This window comes from Alosa alosa, chromosome 2 (assembly GCF_017589495.1).
Source record: "Alosa alosa isolate M-15738 ecotype Scorff River chromosome 2, AALO_Geno_1.1, whole genome shotgun sequence".
Taxonomy (NCBI): domain Eukaryota; kingdom Metazoa; phylum Chordata; class Actinopteri; order Clupeiformes; family Clupeidae; genus Alosa; species Alosa alosa.
In genome coordinates this window covers 591,366-615,701 of record NC_063190.1, presented here as the reverse complement: position 1 = coordinate 615,701, position 24,336 = coordinate 591,366, and the positions used below count along the sequence as shown (strand labels likewise).

At 42.5% G+C, this 24,336-nt stretch overlaps 1 protein-coding gene across 2 annotated transcripts in view; it reads left to right on the top strand.

Annotated features, from left to right (window-relative positions):
- The window catches only part of ap5m1 (adaptor related protein complex 5 subunit mu 1), a 43,481-nt gene that overhangs the window by 5,927 nt on the left and 13,218 nt on the right, over positions 1-24,336 (top strand). The window contains exons 4-7 of one of the 2 annotated variants that reach the window (XR_007192249.1): positions 13,803-13,942; positions 14,151-14,236; positions 14,331-14,438; positions 19,867-19,963. Coding sequence is in view for 1 of the 2 variants with exons in the window: in XM_048232150.1 (XP_048088107.1) it covers positions 13,803-13,942; positions 14,151-14,236; positions 14,326-14,438; positions 19,867-19,963 (436 nt within the window). In the remaining variant the exon portion in view is untranslated. Of the gene's footprint in view, positions 1-13,802; positions 13,943-14,150; positions 14,237-14,325; positions 14,439-19,866; positions 19,964-24,336 lie in introns of those variants that run through there. The other variant, XM_048232150.1, reaches the window with a different exon arrangement.

Below are 24,336 nucleotides of genomic sequence, written 5' to 3'. Positions count from 1 at the left end.
TACTTTTCATGAAGTATTCTGTTTGGGTACCTAAAGTAAATAAATGTGTATTACTGTCAAGTTACAAGATACTAATAGTACACAGGACATTCACTATCTCACACAAAACTGTACTGGCACAATGGAAACAAAAATATTTTAGTGACTGTGGTAAGGTGTATGATGTACTAAGTAGCACACCCACAAGAAGACATTCGGTAATATCAATTCTATCTGTTATGCAATTCATGGGTCTCACAGGTGTATTAATCAAGCACCATGCCGTCTGCATTCATAATCAAGGTGCTTGATTTTATACACCTGTGGAAAGTGACCTGAAGAAACCCATGAATTGACTTTCCCAAACATTGACGAGCACATAAGAACCTGTATTAGCCTACTAGTAAAAGACTTCTAGAAACGAACTAGCACAACAATAAAAGTTAGATCACAAACCTTTGCTTCTAACGTGATGACCTAATGTGGGCTAGAAAGCTGTGTAGCCTGACATGAGGATGTGCTCTGGAAGACATACAAAACGTTAAGTAAACAGCAAGTAATCAAACAAAACATCATTGTAAGCCTACAAAGGTCAATGTAATAATGGCAAGAAGACATAAATTAGACTGAAGTGTAAATACCTGAGCTCTAGTGATAGCAACTTAGCCTAATAGTGCACGGGTATTGTGTTTTTGATTTTCCCCGTTTAGACTAGAACAATACCCGTACTTAGTTGAGCATAAGATATTGTTGCTAATATTATTATTTGTGGTTTAACGCTTAGGTTAGAATATTATAGGTTCAACAAGCTAAATCTCTGGGTAGTGTGGTCAGTTTCTTATGAGTGTAACATTAGCTACACCAGGCACGTAACTGAAGCATTCCGTTCGCGTTATGTACTGCAACAATTAGCTTCCAATAGGCCTAATCAATGGAAGTAGCTACACCTGGGTGTTAGTGGCCTGTAGGCTACGTTCGGGAAAATAGACCATTCCTCTAATGGATTTTACCAGAGCCCTTCCTATTAGACATTCTCTGATTTTACACGTCGCAAACAGAACACTTCAGTTATGTGCCTGGTGTAGCTTCCTGTAATATAGGCTAGCCTAAGCCTATGTACCCTTTTCATGCATGCTAACGTGAAGAATATGAACATGCTATTTTGTAACAGACGTTAGGTGGAAAAGTTTGTTTGTACTTACAGCCTGTGAGCTGGTGGTCGATCGTCATGACGGTATAGAACCAGGTTTTCAGAACATCAATGCAAAACCACTTTCTAACTGTAGGCAGTGAGTGTGGTCGAAATGATTGGAACACAGAACTAATGTTGCACTACTTCGGTGGTGGTGTTCCAACGATAAATCCGAACCATTTCTTCGTCAACTCTTGTTTCTAAGGCAAGACATGCAACATTGATGTGTTATTGCCACAAACACAGGCACGATTTTTTTCCGCCATGTTAGGAACTTGCTGTTAGCTCCTACTAGCTGCAAAGAGACAATCCCCTAGCCGCAAAATCTTCCAGTCTTTCTGTAGGCGGTCACAAGCCAAGGTGGGCGAGGCCATGAATAATCAGTTTCCCTTCGGCGTCATTGGGAAGGGCTCTTTCTGATTCGCTTGTTTTTCCGTGTATTTTCTTTCATTGGCTAATGCGGGCAATGGAGGTAGAAGATCATTTTCACGTGCAGCATGTATGCAACTTGGAGTAAGCTATAGTATTTCGAAAGGAACAAGTATTAAACGGGTTCTTAGTGAATGAGACCTTTAAATGAGTGACCACAATAGTAGTCTTAAGTATCGTTTTTGCTGGGCCCAGCAAAGGCTGGCACAAGTGTTCAGATTGATTGTCTATCCATCTTTCACAACAATTTTCTTGGAGCAGACACAACTTCGGTAGCCTGGTCAGTATGTCTCTCTTAGCTGTCCACTTTCATCAGGCCGTATAGCCTATATATATATATATATATATATATATATATATATATATATATATATATATATATATATATATATATATATATATAATTTTTTTTTTATGTAGAACATTATAAATGTATTTCTGTACAGACATACCTATAGGCTAATTAATTAGTGTTTACCACACAACCCCATGATATCATCGTCCATGTACACATCGTTGTTTACTGTACACATCGTCAAATGCCAATTTAGGCGACATCGCCCAACCCTATCGACAAGGATATATATTAGAGTCTGGAACCTGTGACGAGTGATGGGTACCCTTCATCTCAGATGAAGAGAGCGGGCTAGTAGCCGATGCTTGAGCTGACCGATATGAGATGTACTGTGATGGGTATGAAAGCTGAGGATCTGAGGCGGAGTTTGATATGAAAAGGAGTGTCCTTTTCGGAACTGATCGGTTTAGTCTGATTGGTAGTAAACGTATTGTGTCCTGGTCTAACTCTCAAGATCTGCCATAGGGGATGAGACGAGAGGCATGTAGACTCACTACATCTCAGCAGCCCAAAGGAGGCCGGTAAACATGATGGAGGGTGAATCAGAGTGCTGTGACATGAACCCCTTGCGAAGTATAGCGAGGCAAGCGGCAAGTATGCAAGAGTGGACCTTCGTTGCACTTGCTCAGCGGCGGACATTCGTGTATTGCATAACCGTGGGAACGATGGGTGTCAGGGTTCAGCAGAGCTGCTGCCGCGAGGGTCTCAGGGTTCAGCCGAGACGTTGCTGCGTCCTATGGGCTCAGCGGAACTGCTTCTGCATGGGTCCTGGGGATCATTGGAGCCGTCGTTGCCTGGGTCCTGTGGCTCGGTGGAGCCGTCGTTACCTGGGTCCTGGGGCTCGGTGGATCCGTCATTGCCTGGGTCCTGGGGCTCAGTGGAGCTGTTGCTGCATGGGGCTTTGGGCTCGGTAGAGCCGTCATTGCACGGATCTTGGGCCTCGGTGTAGCTGCTGCTGTATGGGTCGTGGAGCTCGGTGTATTTGCTGCATGGTTCAGGGGCTCAGCGAAGCCATCGTTTCATGAGTCTTGGGGCTCGGCGTTGCATGGTTCTCTGCTGTTGCATGGTTCTCTGGGCTTGGTGGAGCCGACGTTGCATGGGTCCTGGAGCTCAGTGTAGCTGTTGCTGCATGGTTCTCGGGGCTTGGTGGGGCCGACGTTCCATGGGTCCTGGAGCTCAGCTTAGTTGTTGCTGCATGGCTCTTGGGGCTGAGCAAAACAGTCGTTACATGGGTCTTGGGGCTCAGCGTAGCTGCTGTTGCATGGGTCCTGGAGCTCAACGTAGTTGTTGCTGCGTGGTTCTTGGGGCTTCAGCGAAGCAGTCGTTGCATGGGTCTTGGGGATCGGCGTAGTTGTTGCTGCATGGTTCTTGGGACTGTGTGAAGCCGTCGTTGCATGGGTCTTGGGGCTCAGTGAAGCCATCGTTGCATGGGTCTTGGAGCTCGACGTAGTTGTTGCTGCGTGGTTCTTGGGGCTTCAGCGAAGCAGTCGTTGCATGGGTCTTGGGGCTCGGCGTAGTTGTTGCTGCATGGTTCTTGGGGCTGAGCGAAGCCGTCGTTGCGTGGGGCTCGGCGTAGTTGTTACTGCATGGTTCTTGAGGCTCAGCGAAGCAGTCGTTGCGTGGGTCCTGGAGCTCGGTGTAGCTTTTGCTGCATGGGTCTTGGGGCTCAGCGGAGCCGTTGTAGCAGGGTTGCAGGAGCTCAGCGGAGCAGTTGCTGCGTGGTTCTTGGAGCTCAGCGAAGCAGTCGTTGCATGGGTCTTGGGGCTCAGGGTAGTTGTTACTGCATGGTTCTTGAGGTTCAGCGAAGCTGTCGATTCATGGGTCCTGTAGCTCTGTGTAGCTTTTGGTGCATGGGTCTTGGGGCTCAGCGGAGCCGTTGTAGCAGGGTAGCAGGAGCTCAGCGGAGCAGTTGCTGCATGGGTCTCCCTGAAGCTGTTGTTGCATTGGGTCCAAGCTCATTCCGTACTATCTGTGGCAGCCTTAAATAATTCAACCTGGGCTGAAAGAATACTTTTAGAATACCATTACCTAAAAACATGACATATTCAGCATGATACGACATACAACACATAATACATGATACATGATAGGCAGATAAGGCATGAATAGCATGAATGATGAGTATCCAGATGGAATGAAATGGCTGTGGCTAAAGAATAGCTGGGTAGACGGAACGGGATGTTAAAGCTCGAACGTGCAGCGTGAGGTGGTCGAAGGGCCGTTGCTGTGGCTAGTGAACAGCTGGGGAGCCGGAATGGGACGTTGTGATCCAAAGCACTCGCGGAGTGCTGATAACCCGCTGCGGCGGGCTGGTCTAGCGCGGAGCCGGGGAAGGGATGGGTAGGGGGGGTTAGCGACGCGGTCCCTACCGGAGCCGGCTGAGACCAGGTGCTTGCTAACTCATAAAGAAAATAGGGAGCTAGCGAGGTGAGTTTGAATGGACGCCTCTTCATGAGTCGTGGCGTGCTGTACAGACGTGACTCCGGGAATGGAAAGGGGAGGGGGAAAAAAGGGGGAAGGGAGGGAGCAGTTGTCGGAACGACTGGAAGAGGGGCAGCCCTGGACCGGGTCCTGGCTGGGGGAAGTGGGTGGGGGAGGGGAAGAGGGGGTGGAGGGAGTAGCGACGCGGTCGCTACCGGGGCCGTCTGAAGAAGTGGAGTCGGATCCGGAAGTACGGCGGAGATGCTGCGGGAAGGAAGTCGATGGTTAAGAACCTGGGCCCGTGGTGAGGCTGTGGCTGAAGCAGCGGAGTGATGGAGCGTGTGGTGCAGGAAAGCTCTGTCAAGAGCAGCCTGCTTCCTAGTCAGTTGTAGGCTTATCAGTTCGTTATAAGTAGCTTAAATGTCCAACAACGCTAGTATCAGTTTATGAGAAGTCACTGGACAACTATAGGAAGTGAATGAACAAGACCTGTTCGTTTCCGACACGGATTACGGATTGAGTGATCTTTGGAAGATTAACAGTGGATACAAACTTTGGACGCTTGGCGTGGCGAGCCATGTTAGAATTTAGAGCATTTCGAGTTACCTGGATAATCTTGCGACGTAAAAACGCGAGCTTGGAGCAGCCTGATGTTAGAGCCTTGAAGTAGGCTGGGGTGTGTAGGCTATAGCATAATCGATAGTTGTAGCTTACCCTTGCTCTGTGCAGTGACCTGAAAATGCTGATGAACCAGGTGGCTGTAGCCCATGAACTGGATGTAGCTTTTGGAAGGTTAGTAGTGAAAAGACCCAGCTCCATTACGTCTGCCTACCGAGGCTTTGCGACTCCAATAATTTTGCGCAGCAGCAGGGACGGGATAATTGGTTGTCTTTCAAATTCCCTCTGCACGCAATAGGATAGTGCTATAACTCATGAGTCCCATGTGTTTTCCCACCAGCAGAGCTAGTTGGCTAGTTCAAACTTTTACCAGCAGCCATCCATCATCTTTGTTTTCAAGTAGCAGGGAATTCTCGCCGAACTGTTGCAACTATGCCATCAATCATTATGTTAAGCCCACCTACCGACACAATGTGATTGGCCTTATCGAAGTTTCATTTTTCCAGCTCGCAAGCCAAAGGAGTGTTGCTAGACTACCCTTGCAGCAAATTACATTTTACAACAAATGTGGGAACAAATTACATTTGATGCCGCTACGTCTGCTGCATCTAGATTTCTAGGCTATGTAGGCGGACCACGGTCCGGGTCCAGACCCTGATGTGATCATATCCGGACCAGGACCATAATTATTGAGATTTTCACGGAAGATTTCAAAGCTGCGCTAAATGTTTCATGGGCTATAACAATTAGAGCATTAACTTCAGTAGCTTCAGGAACCAGCATCTCGCGTGCTGCGACTCAGCCAATCATTGCATGCATTCTGATAAAGTCGAGTCAGTGACTGAAGTTACTATGGTGAAGAAACTCATTGATAGCCTGACAGGGAAAATGAAAGAGGAGTGGAGACTATGGCTGGGACGGTATGTATTTTTTCTTACCACGATTGAAAAGCAAGAAGTTACAGCGATTTCGCTGTAAACCACTTTAACAACCACCCAAAAAAAAAAAATCTGATTGATTGTAAGTTATGGATTATGTATTTTGTACCGCAAACACAGCCGATTAAACTTTAGACATCCAGAGCAACTTCAAAGATCACTGGACACCAAATGCTTCAGACATGAAAGAAATAAGCAGTTTATCAACAAGGCTGTCACGATTTTAGAACAGCTGTTACATTCATGACATTTATGCTACTATTATGATTGTGTTGTAAGATCGTTGTAAGTGATTCAGAATGCTGCAGCACAGAGTTTTTTGTTGTAGTAGTGTGACAGAATACATGCTAAGGTAGCAAACTAGCAAAAAATCTCGAAATTGACCAGTGCATGAAAAAACGATTTTTTCACCTGCTGTGTCTCGCCTTAATATTTTATATTGTTGGTTGGTTTAATACTGTTGCCAATGAAAAGTCGTTGTCCTAATGGGTCTCAACATGTCGCTCTCAAGCTACCAGTCGCTTGCCGTCCCCTTCTGAGCTTGCCAGAGGCTGAAGCCTTACTACATTTAAACACAATTGTTATTTGATGGTTCACTAGCCTACGAATTTAATCATAAAAAAGTAGGCTAAATCATGTGTAGTTAAAAAAATAACTCAATTTGGGCTACCGTAGGCATAGGCTAGGCCTACTTATACACAATAATCCTTTCCATTACAATGAATTAAAGCGACTGCCTGTCTCGCAATAAACACGTGTGGAAATCCTGACTCTTTCCAATAGGCCTACATGAAACCTAATGGTAAACCATCAAATACCCACTAGATTTCAGCGCCTATCAGTCCCAACATTTAGCAATATAATCAAACAGTCCAAAAGTAAATTAAATCCCAAACCAAACCGAAAATCGTATGCTTTTGATAGCCTAATGCTGGTATGCCGCTCCAAATGAAACGCATGCCTCACAATAAAACGTAGAAATAAAGGCCTACCTTGATTAAACCTCTCCCAAATAAAGCCCTGTGCTTTGTGCAGTAAGTAATAGAAGCTGGCCATAATTTTAGCGTTTACGGCATTTAAAGGTTGTAACGACTTCCAATTCATGGCACGTTTTTTATTATTATTTTGTATGCCTTCTGCAGAGAAGGGAGACTGACGTTGGTCACGGTTTGGAATGAAAGGGAGAAAACAGTAGGCTAGTAACACAGTGGACTTTTTTTTTTGTAGACGTTTCGTTAAGGCCTTAACTGCAAAGTGTTGCGGGAAACCCTGCCACAGGACCTTTTTCCACTTTACCTCATTCCATATTTAACAAGCACAGGCCCATACATGTACCGTATGATGAACTCCCCAAATACCTTGCAGTTTCATGTTAAGAAGCATTCAAATGACATTGTTTCATCATTTGTCCACACAGGTTTACACCTCTACAACTTTACTTCTAAGAGACTCTGCCTTTCTGGGATGCAGTTTTTCATACCCAATCATGTTAGCAGTTATCCCAATTAGTCCTTCTTTTTATTTTCTTTATCATTACACAACTTTTCCAGCATTTTCTATTTTCATTTTCAACGTTTGATATGTTGTCCTTTTTTCAGCTAAATATGCGTTTTCAAAATGTGCATATTATCACATTCTGTTTTTCTTTGCATTTTACACAACGTCCCAACTTTTTCTGATTTGTTTTTTTGTATTATATGTATATATTATAGTATATTTAATCAAATTAATTACATACTATGTGATTAATCTAAATTAATTGCAGATATAATTTTTGCTGTGAAAGTATTTTAAATATTTAAATTCAAATGAATCATTGAATAATCAGCATTAGTGACATTAAAGTTCAAAAACTCTTTTATTATTATTTTCACTCTTCAAACAATGGCCATAATAATCTATGATATGACCTAATATGCTGAGGAAATAAATTCAAAAGTGCTTCAGGAAGAAGTTTTTTTCACATACAAGGCATTTCTGGACACAGATATAACCTAGGGCAGGGGTCCCCAACCTTTTATGTACCATGGACCGGTTTGATTCCTACTTTTTTTTTCACGGACCGGCGGGTGGGGTGGGTCGGGGGTTCCATGTTCCAAATGTGTTGTGCATGCATTACTTGAAAAGAACTAGCTCCAGTTTTGTATGAACAGTGAAGGTAACGATCTCTTGTGAAAAACGTGAACTTGAAGTGAAAATTGAACAATATGAACTATGAATATTGAACAACTTGAAGCTAAAGTGTGAACATGCTTAACAAAATATGGGAACAAAACATGGGAACTAAACGTGCATTCTTAATATAATCAGTGTGAGCCCTGCTTGTTTCCCTGCAACAAGAAGCTTCCATCTGGGGGTGATGGAAGACAGTGACACCCTCAGTGTGTTGTCCAGAAATGTCCAGTCGATTGGCTTAATTTGGTCTAAGTTGCAGTCATTGCGAAAACCCGGCCTCGATATAGATGCGTGGTGGGAAACGTTTTCAGCGCTTTTACGGCTATCTCGGGATATTCTGCTTTGGTTTTGATCCAAAACCCGCCAGAGAGGTTTCTTATACACACTCTTAACACCACCGTCATTTGCAATTTCGATCAACTGCTCTTCCTCCTGCGCTGACAAGTTAGGACTATTCGGGATATTGACAAATGGGTTGCGGACCCACTCATTGGTTTGCCGTGGATCTTTGGAGGATGGGAAGTAACGCTCAAACTCATTTGAAAGCGCAACAAGGTGATCGCCAGTGACCTGCTAAAGATGCTTGTTTTTTGTTGCTCATTCTAGCAGTTTAGCTAACTTCGTGTGACACTACCGTTCGCCAAGAACTGATCAAGTGAAGTGAGCTGACCTGAGGCTGCGCAGCACTGAAGGCAATATGTAAAAGTGTTGAAGGCGGGACAGACAGACGTAAGAAAATAGACCTTGCAAAATGCAAACATAGATAGATAGATAGATAGATAGATAGATAGATACTTTATTGATCCCCAGGGGAAATTCAAGGTCTCAGCAGCATACATACAACACAAACACATTCTTTAACAGCAGAAGAGTAATTAAAGTATATAATATAAAAACACAACTAAGCAGTAAGGACAGTAGAAGATAAAGAATATGCTAAATATACTAAAAATACAAATTATACTAACACTTAATACAATATATAAAAAAATATACTAAAATACAAATAACAAAATTACAAATTATACTAACACTTAATCTAAATCAATTCTAAAAACAGTATCCACATAGTGGTGATTAATAAATCAGAGGCGCTTGCAATGACTGAGGCAGGGACTGAGCTTGTGATTCTCTGTGCATAGTAAGGTATGGTAAAGGTGCTCTAAGGTGCTCTGTGTGAATGAGTGTCATGGTGGTAGTGCAATGGTGATAGTGGTCGTCAAGTCAAGTCGGCTTTTATTGTCAATTTCTTTACATGCACTGGTCATACAAAGAATTGAAATTTCGTTTCTTACTTTCCCATGCAGACATAGACATGCTTTAAATACAGACATAGACATACTATAGACATAGTCATAGACAATAAACATTAAATTAAAGTGCAAGACTGAAATATAGAACATGTATGTATCAAAATAGAAATATAGGACATATATATAAAAAAAAAAATAAAGGTAGTTGTGTTGTATATTTATATAGTCTTAACAGTTACATGAAGTTTAAACTTGTGCTTGTGTGACCTGTATATTTACATTGATATGCAGTATGCAGTAATTTCAAGTATATCAGGCTTGATGTGAAGCAGCAACACGTTAGGCTGCGCAGTCACAGTGCAGTTCCACAGGGCGGTGTTGGGGGGGAGGGGGGTTAGGGTAGACAGGATCCTAGTTTCCTAGGTTCCTGGCTGGCTGGTGGGTGGGGGGCTGTCAGTGATGGGAGAGTGGGTAGAGTGTTCAGCATCCTGATTGCTTGGTGGATGAAGCTACTTGCCAGTCTGGTGGTGCGGGAGCGGAGGCTCCTGTACCGCTTTCCAGAGGGCAGGAGGCTGAACAGTTTGTGTGCAGGGTGGGTTGTATCCTTGACAATCATTAGTGCTTTTGGGTGAGGCGGGTGGTGTAAATGTCCTGCAGGGAGGGGAGTGGTGCTCAATGATCCTCTTAGCTGTGTTAACAGTGCGCTGGAGGGTCTTCCTGTTCTGATCTGTGCAGCTTCCGCCCCACACTGTGATGCTGCTGGAGACGATGCTCTCGATGGTCCCTCTGTAGAATGTAGTCATGACAGGAGGCGTGGCACTTGCCTTCTTCAATTTATGAAGAAGTAGAGGCTGCTGGGCTTTCTTCGCCAGTGATGCTGTGTTGGTGGTCCAGGAGAGGTCGCCGCTGATGTGCACCCCCAGAAATTTTGTGCTGCTCACTCTCTCCACAGCATCTCCGGCCGATGGACAGTGGTGGCAGTTGTTTGTGGCCTCTCTGAAAGTTGACAACAATCTCCTTGGTCTTGCTGACATTTAGCAGGAGGTTGTTGTCTTTGCACCATTTAGCCAGCAGGTCTACTTCTTCTCTGTAGTGAGCCTCATCAGCCCTTAGTGATGAGGCCCACCAGTGTTGTAATAGTCCCATAAACTTCACCAGATGGTTGGAGCTGTGAGTGGTTGTACAGTCATGTGTTAGCAGTGTGAAGAGCAGGGGGCTGAGCACACACCCTTGAGGGGCCCCCGTGCTCAGGGTCAGAGTGCTTGAAGTGTTGTCCCCGACATCGCATTACTGCTTGTGGTCTCTGCAACAGGAAGTCCAGCAGCCAGTTGCAGAGGGAGGTACTGAATCCTAGCTTGTCCAGTTTGCTGATGAGTTGTTGTGGTATTATGGTATTGAATGCTGAACTGAAGTCTATGAACAGCATTCTCACATATGAGTCTTTATTGTCTAAGTGGGTGAGGGCTGGATGGAGGGCAGAGCAGATTGCATCCTCCGTGGATCGTTTGGCTCGGTATGCAAACTGGAAGGGGTCCAGGGTGGGGGTAGGGTGGCTTTGATGTGTGACATGACTAGCCGTTCAAGCACTTCATGATTATGGGCGTGGAGTGCTACAGGACGGTAGTCATTGAAGCATGATGGTGATGATTTCTTTGTCACGGTATGATGGTGGCAGTTTTGAAAAGTGATGGGATGACTGCTTGCTCCAGAGAGGTGTTGAAAATGTCTGTAAAACATCCTTCAGCTCTTCTGCACAGTCCTTCAACACTCGTCCTGGTATGTTGTCTGGGCCTGCTGCTTTCGCGTGGGTTAATGGTGGCTAGTGTCCTCTTCACGCTGGCAGAGGACAGGTACAGGGGTTGGTCGGGGAGGTGGGGTTTTCTGTGGGTGAGTGTCATTTTGTGCTTCAAAACGGGCTAAAAAAACTGTTCAGGTCATTTAGCAGAGAGGTGTTGTTCTCACAGCTCCGCGGGCGCAGGCTTGTAGTCAGTGATGGCCTGTATGCCCTGCCATAGGCTCTGTGCATCTCTGCTGTCTTTGAAGTGTGTTGTTATTTTGTCTGTGTAATCCTTTTTGCCTTCCTGATGCCCTGGGACAGGTTAGCCCTCGCTGTTCTTAGGCCAGCTACATCTCCAGCTCTGAAGGCTTTGTCTCTGGCCCTCAGCAGTCTGTGGGCGCCTCCTGTCAGCCATGGCTTCTGGTTGGTCCAGTGGTGATGTGTTTTATTTCTGTAACATCATCGATGCATTTGGTGATGTAGGAGGTCACAGTGTCTGTGTATTCCTCAATGTCAATGTGGTTGTTGTGGGTGGCAGCTGTTTTGAAGATATCCCAGTCTGTTGTTTCAAAGCAGTCCTGAAGTTGTGAGACGGCCCCCTCCGGCCACAGTCTCACCTCCTTCAGAACCGGGTTTGGTGACTTTTGCTCTTTGTCTGTATCGGGCAGCAGCAGGATGCTAATGTGGTCTGATTGTCCGGATGTGGGGAGGGGTTTGGCTTTGTAGGCTCCTTTCTGTGGGGTGTAAACAAGGTCCAGGGTGTTTTGTCCTCTTGTTGGGAAGTTTACATGTTGGTGAAATTTGGGTAGTACAGTTTTGAGATTGGCGTGATTGAAGTCTCCAGCGATGATTGTGAAGGCATCCGGTGTTCACTTTGTTGTTCACTGACGGCCCGATACAGCTCATTCAGTGCCATGCTCCTGTCACTGTTTTTGTTGCTGGGGGGGATGTACACCGCGACCAGCAGAATCGCGGTGAATTCCCTGGGGAGGTAGAAGGGTCGGCACTTAATTATCATAAACTCCGCCAGTGGAGAGCAGTGTCTGTGTACTACCGTGGCGTCTCCGCACCAAGCATCATGTGTGTAAACACAAACTCCTCCACCCGCGTCTTTTGTCTGCTAGGGCTCGGTCAGCTCGATAGCACGTTAGCTGCTCCAGGTGTATAGCAGAGTCGGGGATGTTATTGTTGAGCCATGATTCAGTGATAACAGTCACGCAGCAGTTACTCACTGTCTTGTTTGCTGATCTTAGCAACCGAATGTCGTCCATCTTATTGTCCAGTGATCTTCGTTTGCCAGGAATATGGATGGTATTGCTGGGCGAAGGTTGGCTGCTAGCCTTGTTCGGCGCCAGCTCGCTTGCCTCTCTTCCTTGTCCTGGCACACCGCTTGCGGTGACGCCGGCCAGGTGAAGCAGACGGGTCCGATGTTGTGGTAGGCAGGCGAAGTATTCCCAGTTCAGCCAGCGTCTCTGTTTTTATGTCCAAAACATCGATACTGTTGTTTTCCTCCCGTATCTGCAACAGTTGCTGTCGGCTGTACATGCGTTCCGACGTAGTTTCATGCCATAAACATTCCGAAAAACACATTTTAACAACAAAAAAACACTGCACGTTCAGGAGAAGCAAGGAGTCGCTGCATCTACATGCGCCACTCAACCGGAAGTGTGATGGTGCAAATGAGTCAACAGTGCAACAATGCAGAAATAAAGTAAAGTCTATATATCTATATATTTAACTATTTAAGAAAATGTATAAGTGTGGCCACAGTTCGGCTGTGACTATGAATGTTCGCATGAGGGGGGGTTATGCATATGTGCTAATGTGCTAATATAGCACGCGAACAGTGAGGCATAAAGACAGTGGTACAAGTGGCTAGTGGACAGACAGTACCAAACATGGAGGGGATGAAGAGGCAGTGCGTGCAATCAAACAACTGCATATAGACCTACAGTATGCCATGTAAAAACGTGACATTATTGCGAATTAAATTTAGTTTAGTTTGCATGCATTTTTTTTAAACTCATGTCATAGGCTACGGCCCGTTAGGAATGTCCTGCGGCCCGGTGGTTGGGGACCGCTGACCTAGGGGACACAATGAAAAGAAATTAACACTCGCCTCAATGTCAACACTATGTCTTTGCATTGATGTACGACTTTAGAGTTGACGAACTCCGGTGATATGCAAATTCCTTGCTGCAGACATTGCAGAGGACTTTATTTTAATCAACACTTTATTTTTATCAACACCATCAGGCCGTTTTTTAAAAGTAAATGTTCCAATCAACTATCTAGGCAGCACACTTTCTTCTCTCTTCTTCATTTTACAGTCTAATGGTTACTGACTAGAACGGCTCGGGGTCAAAGGTCATACGGAATCGATTAATCTGCGCTATTTTTTTTTTTTTTTTTTTTTCCAAATTAATTAATCGAAATGAATCAGTTATTTTGACAGCCCTAATTGTATGGGGACGTTGTGTAAAAAGTTCTCTTATTGGATAACAACTTGTGTTGTAAATCAATTAAAAATTAGTCAAATTAATCACATAAGCGCAAAATGGAAAAGTAGAGCAAAGTGGTAGGATAAAAGGGGTAGTATTATGATTAGACCGTAACAGATCCTGTCAACATAATGTTTAAATTGTATGTGTGTGTGTCTTGCAAGGTACCAGTTCCACCAGTTTTGGGTTCATATCAGCTCAAGGAGGATCATGGGCAACTGCAGCTGGGTGTTGTTTTGAAACTGCACGAGAGTGTGACAAACAGTTTTGAATACTGTGAAGCCCATCTGCCATTTTTTAATAGGTATCATTCATACACTAATATACATAAGAACAATATGCAGTTTCATTGATGCAGTAATTTCATTGATAAAGCATGAGCATTTTTAACGTTGTAACTGTTACTGTTGTTTTCATGAAGAAATGTTTTGCTTGTGAATATTTTAAATTCTCATTCATAGTCATATTTCAGTTTGTGGATGCTGTGTTAACATTCTTTGTTCTACATGTAGGTGCCAGATGGGTACTTTGGATGTTAAGGTAACCTCAGGTCAGGTGGAGGTCTCCAAAGAGAAGAACCTATTAGTCTGGGTCTTAGGTGTGTTACAGTTTAAAATTCAAACAACTTTACCTTCATGTGTATCTGATAAGATGTTCACCATGGACCACATGTTTGTGTTCTTCTAGGACAGAAGTTTCCAAAGTCCCGTGAAGTAACACTTGAAGGAGCTGTTCATTTTTCTGGCCAGACAGTAGGACCCACTGATCCCCTCTGCACTGATGGAACAGCTTATGTCAAAGTATTACGTTCATAATCAACTGATTTTGTGAGGCTGTTATTTAAAGAGCAACTTGCAGGTTGGAAACCTCTATAAAGTGTAGTGTAGATAAACGATGAAGGAACTAGATTCGTATACAGGTTCATACAGGTTCGTATACATATATTATACTATGCATGTTAGGTCGTATACAGGTTCATCTTAAACAATTACATTGCTTCCAGGCAAAACCATTACATACAGACGTATAACAATGATCCTTGTGCTGTAGTTTCAGCAGAAATGATAGACAACTCAAGCACAATACCACATATGCATCCTGCAGTCTTTCCTCTCTTGTTGGAGGCTGCATCACATAGTCTTGTCTGCCTCAGGGAATTCTTTCACTATTCTAATGGCTGTTGTATGATCTTTATTAGAGAGCCATTCGTGGAGAGAGCAAGTTTGATGCACAGTATGTGTTGTAATAGTGAGAGATTCAAATACTGAAGAACACACGTTTTTCCCAAACTTAATAGATTGTATGTAAACTATATACGGTTACACTTTACTTGTCAGTGTCGACATAAGAGTGACATGATTAAGTGTTCTGTTATTAAGTGACATTTGGTTTTTGTCATAACAAGTTATGGTTAGGGTTAGAGGTTAGGGTTAGGTTTCGGTTTCATGTGCCTAGATCTAGGAAAATTGGAAATGGGCTAGAATAGGTTCTTGGCCAGACGGACTTTCAGAGCGAATCTCGAATTTGCCGGAAGTACGTCTGGGTGTTTCCCAGGCTAGTCATTCACCATATTCCATATGAAAAATAATTTCATAACATCAATGAAGAAACAGGATTAACTTGTGTTCTATTTGATTTCAGTTCAGTTCTCATACAATATCAGTCTATACCCATTGTTTGAGACAGTGAGATAAAGGGCCCTATTTTTGCGACGCAAAACCCTATGCAAAGCGTATCATTATTCCGACGCAAAGGTTTTTCCTATCTTACACTTCACTTTTATTAAACAATGCACCCAGGGGTGTGGCAATTACTGACATAAGGTGAGGTCTGGTACATGATCAAAAAATCGCTATCTTAGTGCAAGAAAAACCTGGTCTGTAGCGAAAGGTGCATATGAAGCACAGCTGAAGATGCACTGTCACGAGATGTAAGCAGCAACTCCTCTGCAGGATAAATGTCCTTAGGATTTTTATTCAGTCATTCAAACATTATTGTAAGTGTTTTTCAGGCTATGTTTTCGATGGTAACCCATTGTCAGTCAATAGTGCAAGTAATTAACTGTGTATAACTGTTTTGTCGTTGACTATGACACCATGGTGAAGTTAGTTTCACTTTGCCTATGAGTTCAAATAATCAAGGGGGCAGGTGAATTCCCGGAAGTTGAACCACCCATGGAGCCGTGGTTATCAACTCTCTGCTAAGCCCATAGAACGCCCCCCATTCATTTGGGATTTTTTTGGAAGTTCACATAACATGCATCTAGTGCCGACATTGTAGCTTCTGTATTATCTACATGAACAATAGAAGGCAAAAGAGGCTCAACTACCTCGTACGTAAAGTTGGGTTCCCGTAAGAAGAATAGTTAGCATGTCCGGTTGTAGGGAAGCTAGCTTTTGACGTAATTTGACGCAATTATGCCTGCGTCTTTCTGTCGCACAGTAGGGAAACAACCGTATTGTTTGGATAAGAAGCTAAGTCTATCCAGCACGAAAACTCATGAACAAAGCTATGTAGCCTACAATACCATTTTATGTTAAGGTAAAGCATTACATAAAGGCAAGTAAACCTAATACAAAAACGGCACTAACGTTAATCATTTCAGAGGTTTTCAATGGATTGGCTGTAGGTCGGAAAAGTGGAAAGACGATTAGGCTATAACTTTTTTGTTTTGTTTTACCATGGTTGTGTTTGAAGATGATCATGTCTGGTAGTTTCAACATTAACACGACTTGATATCACTTGTGAGAATGATATTAATAATAATACATAAATAAATGTTTAAAGGAACCGTATGTTAGAAATGTATTTCAATTAATCATAAAATGGCCCTGATATGTCACTAGACCTTAAGAAATCATGTTCATTTCAAATACTTATATCACTGACAACAGTAGTCCGGACAGGATACTGTCATTTAAAAAGTTAAGTTGCAGCCCTCAACTGATGTTGATGTTGTCAAGTTGTGTTTTGGCCTGATGCGCCACCCTCCAGCTATCTACTAATCACAAAGTCAGTAGTGTTTCGGCATCCGGGTTGCCAGCTCTGCCAGTCCGGGGGGAGTGGGAGGGGATTGCAGTACCAGTTTTGGCCACAATCTTACATACGGTTGACTTTGAAGGTGAAGGAAGTGTGAGAAGAATTTCTGTGTGAACCATCTATCATACGAGTTGCAAGATTCAGTTCGATGGCTAACGTCACGAAGCTAAGTGCGAGTCTGCGTAGTACGATGGCATGCCAACTGAAAAAAACTTTAAATTTACGTCAGTGGCCTCCCACTGAAAACGATTGAGTCTGTTCGTCCATTTCTTTTACTGTCTGCAAATAATAGACGAGTGCAGAAGCGTGTAGCCTATACGCTGCTAGGTTTTAGTAAAGCATGGTTTAGTAGAATACCTGTAAAGCATGGTTTAGTGTAGGGCTCTTCAATTGGCGGCCATTTGTACTGGCCCTTGTATTGGCATTCTCCTCTTTGACTCACCCCACTGTTTTTCTATGGAGTTTAGATCAGGGGACTTTTGAAAATGTTCAGGTTTTTCTTGGTGTTCATGATACCGTAATTAGGCTCCTAAGGCCTTTGGGAATAAAAACAGCCCCACAATAGCATAGCCCCTCCACCATAATTTTCATTAGTTATGGGGTCCTTTTCAGTAGTTGTTCTTCTATGTACGCCAAACACACCTAAAGTGTTTCTAGCTAAAGAGCGCAATTTTCATTTCATCTGACAATAGACCACACTTCCAGACAAAGTCACTGTACCATTCAGTAACTCCTGCTGTTTACATTGGTAATTAAATGACTGGACAGGCCAATACCTGGCATGCCCTCTAAATAATCTATTAGCAGTGAGGTCACTTTTGAAGATTTTTTGGGGGACTTGGTGACCCCAAGATGATGCCTTTTTCTGTAACTTTCAAACAGTGGTTCTTATGGAATTGTTTGCCTATCTTACCATCCTCCATAATGTGCGTGGGGGCAAGATGACCATGGGTCTTTGTCCAAGCATGTTGGTCATATTTCCATTTGATTATAACCTGTTAATCATTGTTTTAACTGTAAATATAGGCATTTTCAACAAAGTACGTAGTTTTTATAGACATCCCCTGACTTACAAATGTCAACACGCTTTGTTTTTATTTAGATTTAGTGTATTCTCTTGTCTTTCCAATGTTGAAAAATGACTAGATGATTTAACCTCTGTGTCACTTTATTTTCATACCTTAGTAAAAAGTCATGAACTACTTCTGAAAGTTTAAAGACACTCTGATTAACTTAAATAAATTGAAATTAGATAGGAAAATGCTTCTGTTAGGTTTTGAATATAAGATTTTTCTAGGGGTGCCAATATTTGTGAGCAACGTGTTTTTGTTAAAAATATTTATTTCTTTATGAGATTTTCCTTTTTCTCAGAATATATTTGCTTCCCTTCAAGGGTGGATTTTTCCTTACTGTTTTCATTGTGAGATTACAAGAGATCACCAATGGATTATTTTTTATACCTGTTCATAGTCAACTTTACCAAAGGTGCCAATAATTCCGGAGGGTACTGTAAGTTCCATCTTAGTTTAGTTTCAACCTAAATTGGCACTACGTTGGAGTGTATGAACTACTAATATTTAACAGGTTGCACCACACAAATAGTTTCTGTCAACAATATCGCAAAAAACCACGGGCACAATTTCTGCAAAACTTGGTGGAAAAGTGGAGCAGATCCAACTCAAAGTATTTCTATATAGTAGCCTGGCTGTTTTTTTTTTTCGAGCGGTAGCGAAAGAAAAACTTGGAGTCTCTCTGTGTCCATTTAGTGAATGATGAATTTGTGCGTAGCCTAGGCTATTGCCAATGTCCTTCATTTCTTCAGGTCTTACAACATAAACAAATGCAATAATAGTCTAGTGAAGTCAGAAATGAGCCTGTCTAAAGGCCTCTTGGAAATCATGTGGCATGTTACATGAATGCGCACTCAATTGCGATTCGAAGCAAAAAGTATCGCTGATAGCCTAACAAAGGTAAATTGCATAGGCCTATTTGTAAATGTGGTGACGGCAAAATGCTTTGTGGTTAAAGTTACTGTAATCGTAGACTAGCCTATATAATAATCAAAGAAAGTAAAGGAGATGATTTGCACCTCCGTTCACCAAATAAAGGCCGTGGTTTTGTTTCTACAATATGTTGGCACAAAACTTAATTTTTGTCAGAAACCAAGTAGCCTAAACGTTTTCATTGTCATCGTGAACTATGACGATGCCCATGTTCAGTAGGCTTTGTTTTTCATTTATTCAAGCAGTGACATTTGGTTTAATGAATGGGGTAACGTGACGTGCGTCAGAAAAAAGATGGGCCTGTCCCTCTCAAAACATGTTAAAATAGTGTGATTAGCAACCAGAAAAAAAAAAATTCCCGGGGGAGACACCCCCGGACCCCTTGTTATTATTATTAGGCTATTATGACTGGCCTGCCCCCACTGCTAAAAAAATATAGAGGTCACGGTCATCTCATTTAAATGGTGGGAACGTCAAATGTAACAAGTAGGCCTATAAATCAGAAGAGCTACATATGCGACTGATTACAAATTTAATTCACCTGAACAGTGTTTGAATCCTGTTTGTACTCACTGGAAATCTTGGACCAAACAGTTACTGCGCAAAGCAGATTCCATTACTGTTATGTTATCACAGATTTCATTAGCCACCAACAACCGGCTAATGATGTTGTTATGCATGTAAAAGATACAACATTTGAATACCCATATTGCTGCTGTTGTACTTCATTGGATCTACAGCTGTTAATGCGATTACTCATATTTCAAGCCACATTTCTCCGGCCTCTCAGTTGTGATGCTTTTCATGAACCGGCCCCCATTACAAACTAATTGAATAGCCATGGTTTAGTGGAATACCTGTTCCATACTGTCTTTCGTGCAAACACATTCCTTCAAATGAGCCACTGACTATCAAAATACCGATTCGCTGTTTGAAATTATTAAAGGGAATGGCAGATGTCATTTTCATTGTTTATGCCCCTGGCGGTCACACCCTTGACCCTTGTGTAATTATGTGGTTCATATTTTTGTGGTTACACCATATTGACATTTTTATCCAAATTCAGTTAATACTGAATGGGTTTGATGAAAATGATGTTTGAAAATAATTTGTCAAATTATTTTACATTTGTAGCAATTGTAACTGTTTTGAGTACTCATGTTCATCTGTTTCTCTCACTTTGCAGCTGTATTTCCGAATACCTGACCTAACTTTATCAGGATGTTGTGTGGACCAACATTCAGTTCAGGTGTATTCTTCAACAAAGCCTCGCGTTGTCACATGTAAGTGCATTGGAATGTGGGACAAACTTAATCTCAAAATGGTTGTCAAATATGAGTGATGTGGAGACAAAAAGTGTGAGTGTGAGATGAACCAACTACTTGAAATACAAAGTGTACATCCCTTCTAGAAATGAAAAAAAAAAAAAAATCTTTCCAAATATGACACATTTGGAGTTTTAATATTATGTTCTCTATGGCTCTCAAAACACTTTTCAGGCTGAGGTCACCAGGGTTGGGTAGTAATGGATTACATGTAATCTGGATTACGTAATCAGATTACAAAAATCAAGTTACTATAATAAACCCGGATTACAATAAAAAATATGGAGCTAAATTTGTCTCAATAATATTTGTAAATGCGCAGAGGGGGATCCACAAATATTTCTTGATTTGCATGTGTGTTTTGATATCTACAAAAAAAAAAATTATTTATAAAAAATATTTGTAACTCGTATATTGATTTTTAGAAATATAGATGTGCATTTGTAAATAAAATGCCATTTGTAAAACCGAAAATTTCATTTGTGAAATGTGATTCTGCATTTGTGGATCACCAGCACACGCATTCTTCGCTTTCCAAAGTTACGTGTTCTTGAGACGTTCTTCACATGAAAAAAAAAAGTGCAGTAGAAGAGGGGTTTAGTAGATTAAGTGGCAAGGGCTGCATAAGAAAGGTGGGGGAGGATTGGGATTGGGGGGGGGGGCACCAACAAGGAGCACCCAAGAGCAACAGGGGCAAGGAAAAACTCCCTTACCAAGGAAGAAACCTTGGGCAGATCCACGGCTCAAGGGGCTAACCCAACTGCCATGGGTCTTGGTCAGTGTTGGGGGGGATGACAGGGGAGATGGGATAGTGTGCTGTGTATGTGGGGAGAGGGCAGTGTGCAATATGTGTGTTGGAGAAGCTTCCTCATGAGACAATGTGCTGTGTATTGGGGGGGGGGGGGCGGGCAGTGTGCTGTAAGTATGTTGGGGATGTGTGTTGGAGAAGCTTCCTGATGAAATAATGTGCTGTGTAGGTAGGGGGAGAGGGGGCAGTGTACTGCAAGTATGGTGAAGGGACTTATTATTGCAAGCAGAGTACTGTATGTATGGTGTATGTGAGTGATGAAGATGTGTGTGTGTGGAGTGTGGGTAGGTGGGGGAGTGTAGCAGTGACTGTGTGTGTGTGTGTGTGTGGGTAGGTGGGGGCAGTGTGCTGTAAGTAGGTAGAGGATGTGTGTTGGAGAAGATCCTGAAGACAATGTGCTGTGTATGGAGGGTCATGAGTGCTGAGGAGTGAATGAGTGCAAATTCAGTATAGTGTGAATTCAGAGTTGGGAAATGTTTGAGAGTGCTGAGGAGTGAATGTGTGCAAAGTCAGTATAGTGTGAGTTCAGAGTTCGGATGGCCTCTCAGTTCTGGCTTTGTGACTACATAGGCGTCTTCTTGATTTCAGCGGTAGGAATAATCCATTGTTAGGATGAGAAGAGTCCTTCAGAATCTTTTGGTCTCTTAGGAGTACTCTTCTGGAATAGATATCTTGTAGAGCAGGGAGTTGAGTTCTTATAGTACGTTCAGCTGAGAGCACTACTCTCTGCAGAGTACTACAATCTCTAACTGTGGAGTTCCCATACCAGGTGATGATGCTACCAGTTAGAACACTCTCAACCGCTGAAGTGTAGAAGGCCTTCATGATGGATGTAGAAACTTTGAATTTAGAGGAAGGAAGTAGAGTCGTTGTCTGGACTTTTTCAGAACATATTTGTGAGTGTTAACAGTCCATGTTAAGTCTTCAGTAATGTGGACACCAAGGTATTTAAAACTTGTGACTCTCTCTACAGGTTGCCCGCTGATCATTAGTGGGGTGTAACTGTAGTTCTGCTGCTTCCTTCTGTAATCCACTACCATTTCTTTTGTTTTATTGATATTCAGTGTCAAGCTGTTAGATTGACACCACTGTGCCACCTCATCATCCTGATCCAAGTAGAGCTGTTCATTGTTGTTACTAATCAGGCCCAAGATCACTGTGTCATCTGCAAACTTGATGATGGAGGTATGACTACTGTTGGCTTTGCAGTCATGTGTGTAGATGTTGTACAGCAGTGGACTCAAAACACAGCCTTGGGGAGCACCAGTGCTGATGGTTAATGAGTCAGATGTCAGACCCCCCACTCTAACCACTTGTGAACGGTTGGTGAGGCCTTCATCTTTGTGACCAAGGTGAGAGGTACTATCGTGTTGAATGCTGAACTAAAGTCAATGAACAGCATCCTCACATAATTCCCATTCCCCTCCTCCAGGTGAGTTAAGGTGGTGTGCATGAGGTTTGAGATGGCATCCTCTGTAGACCTGTTGGCTCTGTAAGCAAATTGGAGGGGGTCGAAGGAGGCAAGGAGGGATGAGCAGATAATGTTTTTCAGTAATCATTTTTTTGTGATTATGATTTTTTTTTTTCAATCAATGAACAACACATATCATACAGAGAGAGCATTCGGATGAGAATAAAAATAACATTTAAATGAAATAAAGTAAAATAAAAACACACACAGAACACAACACACTTAACAAATACTGGCAGCAAACTCATATTGACTAAAATATTTAAAGAAGCTCTTTGAGGGCAGAGGCTATTTCATCCAGGTGTTTACAGTGGTTGTCTTTGCCTTATTAATCTTTGCAGTTGTACACTCAAGGCAAACTATGTAATGAAATGAGACTATCCAGAATTGCTTCAAGTTTGTATCTGGGGTTATCCACTGCTGTAAAATAGCTTTTTTCGCAGCTGTGAACCCTGCCATCAACACTTTTTTGTGTCCGTGAAAGAAAATTGGTACTTTGAATCATCATTCAATAATAGTAAACAGGGGTCCAAATCCAAATATAGATCTGTAGGATCATGTAACATAACAATCACATACTTCCAGAATAGATGAATCACTGGACAGTCCCAAAACATATGTAGAAATGTACCAGTGGCGTCAGTGTTACAGAAACTGCAGTATGGATTGGGTATGAGTTTCATGCGATATCGCTTTTAAGGTGTGTAGTAGAAACGATGGATAGTCTTAAAATGAATAAGTACATGACTAAGGTTTTTAGAAGTAAGGCAAAGGTTTGACCACACTGTTTCCCAGTCCGGGTGGAATCCTAACCAAGAAAGTTCCAAATCCCACGTTGATAGTATCTTTAAAGGCTTATGAACACTACTGAGGAAAGAATTGTAGATTACTGTGACCGCCCCTTTAGGATCTTTGGCAGGATCAATCCAGCTAAACATTGGGTGGTCACTCAAAACAGAATTCCATGGCACACCATAAGCTTTCATAGCAGATCGCAACCTCAGGTACAAGAAATAAGAGAAGCCAGGTAGATTGTATTCTGCTTGGATATCCTGGAATGTACGCAAGCCAGTCCCGTCAAAAATATTGGAAAAAGTAAAAACCCCTTTAGACGACCACAAAGGATAAACAAAAGGTCGTTGATCAGATAAGAAGTGAGCATTGTTCCATAGAGGAGATTGCTGAGAGAATTTCTTTGAATGGCCTATTGCTTTTCCAGCACTGTACCATGCAGCTAAAGTGGATGAAATAACATGACCAAATTTATGGTGCGAGTTGCGACGTCCTATACCTGTGAAGGGCAGATCTTGAAGTCTGTGGGGATATACAATAGCTGATTCTATGCTTCTCCATGGCACTTTACTGTCTTTGTCCGTCCATGTTCGCATAGCTCTGATCTGGAATGCCCAGTAATATATCTGAAAATTAGGGAGGGCAAGGCCACCTTCTAATTTTGTTCGCTGCAAAATAGAAAAGCTTATTCTGGGTTTTCTGTCGTTCCACACAAATCTACATACAGCAGAGTTTAACTCTTTAAAATATTTGGGAGGTGGTGTGAATGGGATCATAAAGAACAAGAAGTTCAGGCGTGGTAGAATATTCATCTTGACTGTACTGATTCTGGCTTGCATTGAAATCTGAAGGTTAGTCCATCTTTGAAGATCAAGTTTTATTTTCTGGCTGAGTTCACTGAAATTTAACTGGATGATACTTGACAGAGAATCCGTTATTTTGATTCCTAGGTATGTGAATGATTTAGTGAACACAATATTGTTAGGAAGGGCAATGTTTTCAGAGATATTGTTAAGGGCCATTAAGGAGGATTTATCCCAATTTATCATGTATCCAGACATGCTACTGAAGTGGTGGAATAACTTTTAAGACATTAGGTATTGAGTTTTTGAAGTCTGAGAGGTACAAAATGATGTCATCCGCATACAACGATATATAATGTTGAGAACCAAGTAAAGTAATTGGTGCAATAGCTTGGCTTTGTCTGAGAGCTTGGGCTAAGGGTTCTAGTGAAAGTGCAAAAAGAAGTGGTGATGGGGG